The 8,995-nt window shown below is 40.2% G+C and overlaps 1 protein-coding gene across 1 annotated transcript; it reads right to left on the bottom strand.

Moving 5' to 3' along the window:
* Positions 1-417: 417 nt before the first annotated feature.
* On the bottom strand, positions 418-2,379 carry LOC142521895 (uncharacterized). The gene is made up of 3 exons (XM_075625071.1): positions 1,485-2,379; positions 1,035-1,367; positions 418-950 (listed from the first exon to the last, which is right to left on the bottom strand). The coding sequence occupies exons 1-3, from the start codon at positions 2,377-2,379 to the stop codon at positions 418-420; spliced, it is 1,761 nt and encodes a 586-aa protein (XP_075481186.1).
* Positions 2,380-8,995: the final 6,616 nt, after the last annotated feature.

Genomic DNA, 8,995 nt, shown 5'->3' with positions numbered 1-8,995 from the left:
AGGGTTTTAAATAGGTGGGGCTGTGCGCGGCGCGCACGGTCGCGCGAGAAGTGGCGCGGCCGCGCGCACCCTTCTGTCTTCTGCCAATAATTGAGCGCGCGCGGTCGCGCGTAAAGTGGCGCGGCCGCGCGCGAGCTTCTGTGCTTGCCCTCTGATCCTGAGCGCGCTGCTACGCGAGATGCTGCGTGATGGCGCGCATGTGTCTGTCCACTATATATTTTTTTTTATTTTTTATTTTTAATCACACCTGCAAAAATTAAAGCAATTCAAATTAATACGCGAATGAAAATAATTAAAAGCAACAAATAAAAGATTAAAATGAAATAAAGTAAACAAAATGAATGCGAAAAATCATTGTGGGTTGCCTCCCACAAAGCGCTTAGTTTAACATCGTTAGCTCGACTGTCACTACACTGCTCAAGGTAGGTCGTGAGAATTTTCAGATGCCTTGATTTCCACCATTTTACCTTCAACTTCCATGGTCAACTTTTCTCGTTTCACGTCAATGATGGCTCCAACAGCAGCCAATAATGGTCGTCCTAGAATGACGTGAATGTTCTGACTATTCTCAATATCAAGTACCACGAACTCTGCTAGAACCTTCAATTTATCGATCTGGAGTTCAACATCTTCCACAATACCCAGCGGTGTCCTGACCAATTTATCTGCCATCTGCAAGCTTAGTCCTATGGGCTTTATCCTGCTCAATCCAAGTTTTTCGTAAAGAGAACTTGGTATTATATTCACGCTCGCTCCTGAATCACAGATAGCTTTTTCCACCAATTTACCCTCTATTTCACATGGTACAACAAATTCCCCTGGATCTTGCAGCTTCTGTGGAAGATTTCTTCGTGTTCCTTCGGTAAATTCATCTTCCACCTGATCTGCAAACTCATTATTAGTGTGTAGGTTCTTGAGATCTTCAAGACCTTTTTTCTTTTGAAATTCAGCTTGCAATTATAAAAATCTCTGGGGGTAGAGAAGTAAAGAAATATCAATGCATTGATTTAAATCGTACCTCTCAGATTTCTTACCTCGGGTTCTTTTGGTTGGAGTTGGCTTTTCATCCCGAACAGGTGTGGGTTCAACCTCCTTCTCTTCTCTGCCTACCACACCAATCTCTTCATGTTGTATAAAAATGGCATTCACTTCTCTCAGATTTGGGTCTGCTGTCCTTTGAACTGTGCCTGACGGTTGAGACGTGAGTTGCTTCGTTATCTGCCCCACTTGCGATTCAAGGATTTTCAAGGAAGCACCAATATGCGCCATATGTGTCTCGAGGTTGTCAAGCCTAGACTCAGTCCTAGCCATCCTCTTACCAGATTCAGAAACGAATGTCCCAACCAAGTCCTCAAATGATGGCTTTCCTTCCCCATTTGATGTATTGAACCCCGGTGGAGGATTCAACACATTCTTGTTATTTGCATAGGAAAAATTCTCATGATTTCTCAGTCCCGGATGATAAGTATTAAGGGGAGGGTTACCTCGATATCCTCCATAGCTTCCAAAATTCTTGTTGTTGATGTATTGCACTTCTTCAGGAATTTGCGATTCTTCAACAACAAACGATGCTCCCTCAGTGTTTGATGTACTCACCTTATTCATAGTCGCTATCTGTGTAGTCAATGCTGATACTTGTGCAGTGAGTGATGTGATAGGATCCACAGCATAAACTCCAGCTGTCCTCGGTACTCCTGCCCTCTCAGACGGCCATTGGTAGCTATTAATAGTCATCTGCTCAAGTAAGTCATAGGCTTGAGCAGGAGATTTGGCGAAGATTGTGCCACCTGCCGCTGCATCCACAGTTGTACGCGTCTGACCATTCAATCCATTATAGAAAAGCTCGATTTGTACCCAGTCTTCAAAACCATGATTTGGGCACCTCCTCAACAATTCCTTATACCTTTCCCCAGCTTCATACAACTGCTCAAAATCAGTCTGCCTGAACGTGCTAATCTCAATCTTCAACTGTGCAGACTTTGCAGGGGGAAAGTATTTTGCCAGAAATTTCGTCGCCAGCTCCTGCCATGTCGTGATACTTCCTAGTGGCAATGATTGGAGCCATCCTCTAGCTTGGTCCCTAAGAGAAAAAGGGAACAAGCGCAGTCGAATAATATCATCAGAAACACCATTTATTTTTACCGTATCTGTGATTTTCAAGAAGGTTCTCAGGTGAACGTGAGGATCTGAAGTGGCAGTTCCAGCGAACTGGTTTTGTTGAACCATATTGATTAGAGCAGGCTTCAGCTTGAAATTATTTGCATTGATGGTTCCTCTTGCAATACCAGAGTAATGATTGTTGATCACTGGTCGGAAGTGATCTCTGATAGGAATAGCCTCTGGCGGGATGTGTCTGTCATTTTCTCTGTGATCAGCCATTGCTTGGATCTCTTCCCTTCTTGCTTTTCTTAACTTCGTCGCAGTTCTTTCGATCTCCGGGTCAAAAATCAGCAAGTCTGAGTTTTGCGATCGTAGCATACACTGTCAAGCAGGAAAAAATGAAAAACTTAATTAATATAAAATAAAATAAAAATAAAAGCTCTAAATTAAAATCTAGACTAATTGGTAACAATACTGATATAAATTCAAATTTGACACTCCCCGCCAACGGCGCCAAAAACTTGTTGCGTGTTTTCTTGATTGCTCGCAAGCGCACGACGTCAAGTTATAGTAAAATGTAATTTTGAGTGCAAGTGTCGATCCCACGAGGAGTGTGTATAAAAATGTATATCAGTTCTTGTAATTAAAATAGTCAATACTTTATTTAGAAAAATCAAAAGAGATTTTGTTTAATCAAACAAATTGAAAACAAAGAATTAATCTAATCACCGAGTTGAGAAATAAAAATTAGAGAAGAGATCTAGAGAAATGATTTCACCAAGTTTCCACGATAATTATTCCCAGTTAACTTTATATTCAGGAATTCCAATTATTTAATGACCAAGAACACTTAATTATTTTATTCCCCCTTCCCAAGTGACGAATAAATTGTATAAATCAAACTTCGATTCAATTATTCCTAATAAAATCTAAGTTTAATTGATAAATGCAAACAATGTTCTTACCTAAGCCTCGCTAAAGTTATACGCCTTCCGAACGCTATAAACATTCAACGATGTGTCTCTAATGATCTATAATCCTAGTCCCTCTCCCGAGTTATAGAATTAATCAAACAACAAACAATTTATGGCCAGTAAATTGCAGAGAAATAAACACAGAGAAACACAATTAAATATGAAATGGAATTCTATCATATAAAATAACCACGTCAAATCATCGTGTCCACAAAGCTACATCATTCTCTAGAATGGGAAATTAGTTCATCACGAAATCCAAGCGAAGACAAGGCATATTTGTAGTTCTAGACATCGCCACGCAGCAGAATATAAAAAAACGACGGAAAAGATAACAAATCCTAAGTGTCGTCTCCGTCCCCGGATCCGTTGTTCTTCGTATTTGTGACTGTTCTTCGCACTCTGAATCTTCGTCTCGTGTATGCGCTCCGATCTCACGTGTCTTTCTTACCCAAGACGGCTAGCTCTCCCTTTTTTGACCTAGCGGCGTGCGTTTTATAAAGCTTTCTGGAACGCCGTGCGCGCGGTGGCGCGAGAAGTCGCGCGGCCACGCGCGAGCCTATGCCTTGGTTGCGTGTCTGTGCGTGCGCGGCCGCGCGCGCGCCTCTGGACCTTCGTGCATCATCTGTGCGCGCGCGGCTGCGCGTGATGTGGCGCGGCCGCGCGCATGCCTCTGATCTCTCGCTTGTATTTGTGCGCGTGCGGCTACGCTTGAAGTGGCGCGGCCGCGCGCGCACCTCTGCTAGTCATGCTGTTTCTAGGCGCGCGCGGCTGCGCGTGAAGTGGCGCGGCCGCGCGCGCACCTTTGTCGGATGGAGTGCTCACGGCTGTGCAACTTATCCGCTTTTGCGCACCGCTTTGTTTTCTTGGTCCAATTGGCTTCGTTTCCACTATTTTCTTCATTATTGGAATGACAACAAAAACAACCCAAAAACCGCATAGTTCTGTTCGAAACAAGCATAATTCAAAATGGATTCTAATATAAATTAAGTGCAAATCTTTCACTTATCACCCAACAAGAAGCCAAACAAGAAACCTAATCCGGGGCCCACAAAGCCTGACAAGTCAGAACAAGTTTGTTTGCACTGCAACAAGCGTGGACATTGGAGGCGTAATTGCGAGGAGTATCTAGCCCAGAAGCGTTCTGGTCATGGTATTTTTTATATTGAAGTTAATGTTTCTTTTAATTCCTCTTCTTGGGTATTGGATACCGGTTGTGGTTCTCATCTATGCAATGATTTGCATGTGATGGGAAGAAGCAAGAGGCTTAGATATGGTGTGACCTTTCTAAGACTAGGAAATGGAGCAAGAGTTGCTGCCACTGCCATTGGAGACGTTACTTTAATTTTGGACAATAATTTTAAGTTGTTTTTGAGAGACGTTTTATTTGTTCCTGAATTGGTTAAAAACATTATTTCTATTTTTATGCTTGATAGGGATGGTTATTCTTGTGTTTTTGCTAAAGGTGTTTGCAATTTATACAAGAATGAATGTTTGATTGGAACTGGAGAATTAACAAACGATCTCTATAACTTAAAATTAAAAGATATTCCGTTAAACAATGTCCAAATGCATACAAAAACAACAACAAATAAAAGAAAAATAGAAGATCCAAATCCCGCACAAATATGGCACGCTAGACTAGGTCATATTTCCCAAGGAAGGATGCACAAGCTAGTGGGAGAAGGCATGTTTGACTTGTCAGGCATAAATTCTCTACCAACTTGTGAGTCCTGTCTAAAAGGAAAAATGTCTAAAACTCCATTCAATGGAAATGTGGAACGTGCGCATGGTCTACTGGATTTGATCCACACGGACGTTTGTGGCCCGCTAAGTGTTAGCACAAAATTTGGGCATTCCTACTTCATTACCTTTACCGATGACCATTCGAGGTATGGGTACGTTTATTTGATAGAACACAAATCTGAAGCATTTGAAAAGTTCAAAGAATTCAGATCTGAAGTAGAAAATCAGCTGGAAAGAAGTATTAAGGCACTTCGGTCTGATCGAGGTAGAGAATACTTAAGTGCTGAATTTTTGGGTTATCTAAAAGAGAATGGGATTCTCTCACAGTGGACTCCACCAGCAACACCACAATTGAATAGTGTTTCTGAACGTCGAAATCGAACCTTGATGGACATGGTTCGATCCATGATGGGATTCACTGAATTGCCTACATCGTTTTGGAGCTTTGCGCTTGAAACTGCGGTAATGTTGTTGAATAATGTCCACACTAAAGCAGTGGATAAAACACCATATGAGATATGGATGGGAAAAACTCCCAAATATTCTTACATGAGAATATGGGGATGTCCTACTTACGTGAAGCAGATAGTGGGAGACAAATTGGATAGTAGATCCATTTTGTGCTACTTTGTAGGATATCCAAAGAATTCTGTTGGATATTATTTCTATCATCCCAATGAAGCAAAAGTGTTTGTTCAAGAAATACCACCTTTTTGGAAAAGAAATTTCTATTAGATAGATGAGGAAAGATGATAAAACTTGAAGAAATTCAAGATAGTCCCTCAACTATAGAAGTTGAACCCATTTCCCAAGAACCAGTAGTTGAAGTACAAGTTCCTAGAAGGTCTGATAGGGTTATTAGACCACCTTCAAGATATACGCTTCTTCAAGAACAAAGCCGTGATGAGTATTGTGTTGGATGTGATCCAATGAATTTCAAAGAAGCAATATCTGATACTGATTCAACCAAATGGCTTGAAGCCATGCAGTTTGAAATGGACTCTATGTATTCAAACCAAGTCTGGACATTGGTGGATCCACCTGAGAGAATCGTTCCCATAAGATGCAAATGGATCTACAAAAGAAAGCTTGGGGCGGATGGGAAGGTAGTGACCTTCAAAGCAAGACTGGTTGCAAAAGGTTATGCTCAAAGGCAAGGTATTGACTATGAGAAAATTTTTTCACCAGTTTCTATGTTTAAGTCCATTAGAATACTACTGGCCATAGCAGCATGGTATGACTATGAGATATGGCAAATGGATGTAAAGACTGCATTCCTCAATGGAGACATCAAAGAAGAAATTTATATGTCTCAACCTGAGAGATACACATCAGTAGGAAGTGAGCATAAGGTATGCAAACTTCAGAGATCAATATATGGTCTCAAGCAGGCACCAAGGAGTTGGAACCTCAGATTTGATAGCACTATCAAAGAGTTTGGTTTTGCTAAGAATCCTGAGGAACCGTGCATGTACAAGAAAGTTAGTGAGAGTGCAGTGACATTCCTGGTACTTTATGTTGATGATATCATGCTCATTGGGAATGATGTAGGATTATTGTAATCAACTAAAGTATGGTTAGCAAGTAAATTCTCCATGAAAGACATGGGTGAAGCATCCTATGTATTGGGAATACAAATCTATAGAGATAGATCAAAAAGGATGTTGGGGCTCACCCAAGCCACCTATATCGATACCATTATAAAGAGATTCTCTATGGAAAAGTCCAAGAGAGGATACTTACCAATGTGTCATGGTATTACTCTATCTAAGGCAATGTGTCCCAAAACTGATGAAGAGATAGAGATGGTGACACGTATTCCATATGCGTCAGCCATTGGTAGTATCATGTATGGTATGATATCGACACGTCCCGATGTTGCTGACGCTCTGAGTGTTACAAGCAGATATCAGGCGAACCCTGGTCCACTACATTGGAAGGTCGTGAAAGATATTCTTAAGTATTTGAGAAGGACTAAGAACTTGTTCATAGTCTATGGGGGTGGAGAATTAAAATTAGAAGGCTACACTGATTCTAGCTTCCAATGTGATGTAGATTATTTGAAATCGACATCTGATTTTGTATTCATGCTTAATGGTGCGGCTGTCTCTTGGAAAAGTTCCAAGGAAGTCACCGTTGCATATTCCACCACTGAAGCTGGGTACATTGCTGCATCTGCTGCAGCCAAAGAGCCAGTTTGGATGAGGAATTTTGTCTAAGAGTTGGGCGTTATTCCTAATGGAATTGATCCAGTCCCGGTGTACTGCGACAACACTGGTGCCATTGCGCAAGCAAAGGAACCAAGGTCTTATCAGCGATCCAAACATGTACTGAGGAAGTTTCACATCATCCGGGAGATTGTGGGAAGAGGTGATATATCAGTCGAAAGAGTCCCCTCTGCAGAAAATGTTGTTGATCCACTTACAAAGCCCTTGCCAGGACCATTCTTTGAAAAGCATCGCGAAGCAATGGGATTAAAGTTTATGGGTAGTTGGCTCTAGGGTAAGTGGGAGATTGTTAGAGTAGATGCCCTGCAAGCCAACTGTTGGCTAGGGATTTTATTGACTCAGTTGTAATTAACAATCTTTATTTTAATATAATTCATTATTTCATGGTTTTTTATTTCTTTATCTGTATACACATGTTAAAAACAAAGATAAAGACCTTTATTATACTTTAATACAAATGAATCATAATTCGATGTTGAAACTCATTTGTAAACATTGTATGATCTAAATTCGTTCCTATTCGATTCAGCCGCCTAAAACATGCATAACGGTCGCTTGAGCTCGACACTAGCATCTGTGATGTTGTGTACTGTGTTTCTTGATAAGGGCATAGAGATGTCCAAACATGCAGATGGGTATTCATATGATGATTATACCGAACAACCCTTCCTCGGACTTTTCAAGTGCTTATCATTCATCGAGATGATAAGTCCGTGATTATGATTGTACACCATTAGTCCTTACGACCCGGGACAACACTGAGGCTCTATATGCTAGGGCTGTGCTTTGACTTGTTTACCATCTCAAGGAGAGTCATCAGGTGGCGAGGTTGGGTACACTTACGACACATATAGGAGCCAGTGCATTGTAGTCGGGGATACACCGCTCACCTACAGGTGTGGATATCCTATGTGATCTGATGAAATTATAGTGCGTGGAATCTCTGGCCAAAGTATGAGACGTACGTTAGAGAAAGAGTTCTCCAACCGTACATGCGATGTCACTATTTATAGTTATCACATAGTTATCGAATTAATATGCAACCCTCGGTGAACCAATGGTTGCAGATTCGATCGGGATATATGAGATGAAGGGACCGTATTGTACGCTAATCATAATTGACTGATTCTTGCAGGCACTATCAGTGATATCTAGGAATCATGGGGCGGTGCTACTAGACGCTCTTACCATGGTTCGATGGGTTTAATCAGAAATATGATTTCTGACATTCTCATGATCAATTGTTGATACATAGAATGGGGCAAATAAGGATAAGCCCGCATAAAGGATTATGTCCTAAATCACAAGGAGTTGTGAACCCACGGCTAGCTGTATCCCTGAACCATTGAGGGTCACACAATCACTGGATCGTTTGTTCCCGTTAAGAGAGAATAAATTCAAAAGTTAAATTTATATTATATAGTAAATTCAAGGAGTTGAATTTATGATAATTAAATTTTGAGAGAATAAATTCAAGGAGTTGAATTTATAAAATTTGATAATTTAATTTATTAAACTCAAAAGTTGGGTTTATTAAATATTAAATTTTGGAGGTGATAAAATTCAAGTAGTTGAATTTATAGTTTAAATAATAAATTAAAATATTGAGTTTATAATTGATTTAATTTATTAAACTCAAAAGTTGAGTTAAAATTGGTGGAAAGTATGTTTAATGGGCTTGTAGGAGTATAAATCCAACATACTAAATAATTAAAGTTCTTAATGGACTTTGATTAATTAATTAAACTAGTTGGACTAGCCCAATTAATTAATCAAGCTCATTAATGTTAATTAAAAAGGCCTCATATTATTTTATGGTAATTAAGTCATCACTTAATTATAAATAATGGTTGATGAGCTAAACCCTAGCCTCCATGAGACACAATTTTCGAAATTCGGCCTCATTCATCCTCAAATATTTTCGGCCATTTCCCTTTGCAAAGATGG

The sequence above is a fragment of the Primulina tabacum genome, chromosome 13 (assembly GCF_025594145.1).
Source record: "Primulina tabacum isolate GXHZ01 chromosome 13, ASM2559414v2, whole genome shotgun sequence".
NCBI classification, from domain to species: domain Eukaryota; kingdom Viridiplantae; phylum Streptophyta; class Magnoliopsida; order Lamiales; family Gesneriaceae; genus Primulina; species Primulina tabacum.
The sequence above is the reverse complement of the archived record's forward strand: the minus strand, read 5'-3'. Positions and strand labels throughout refer to the sequence as shown.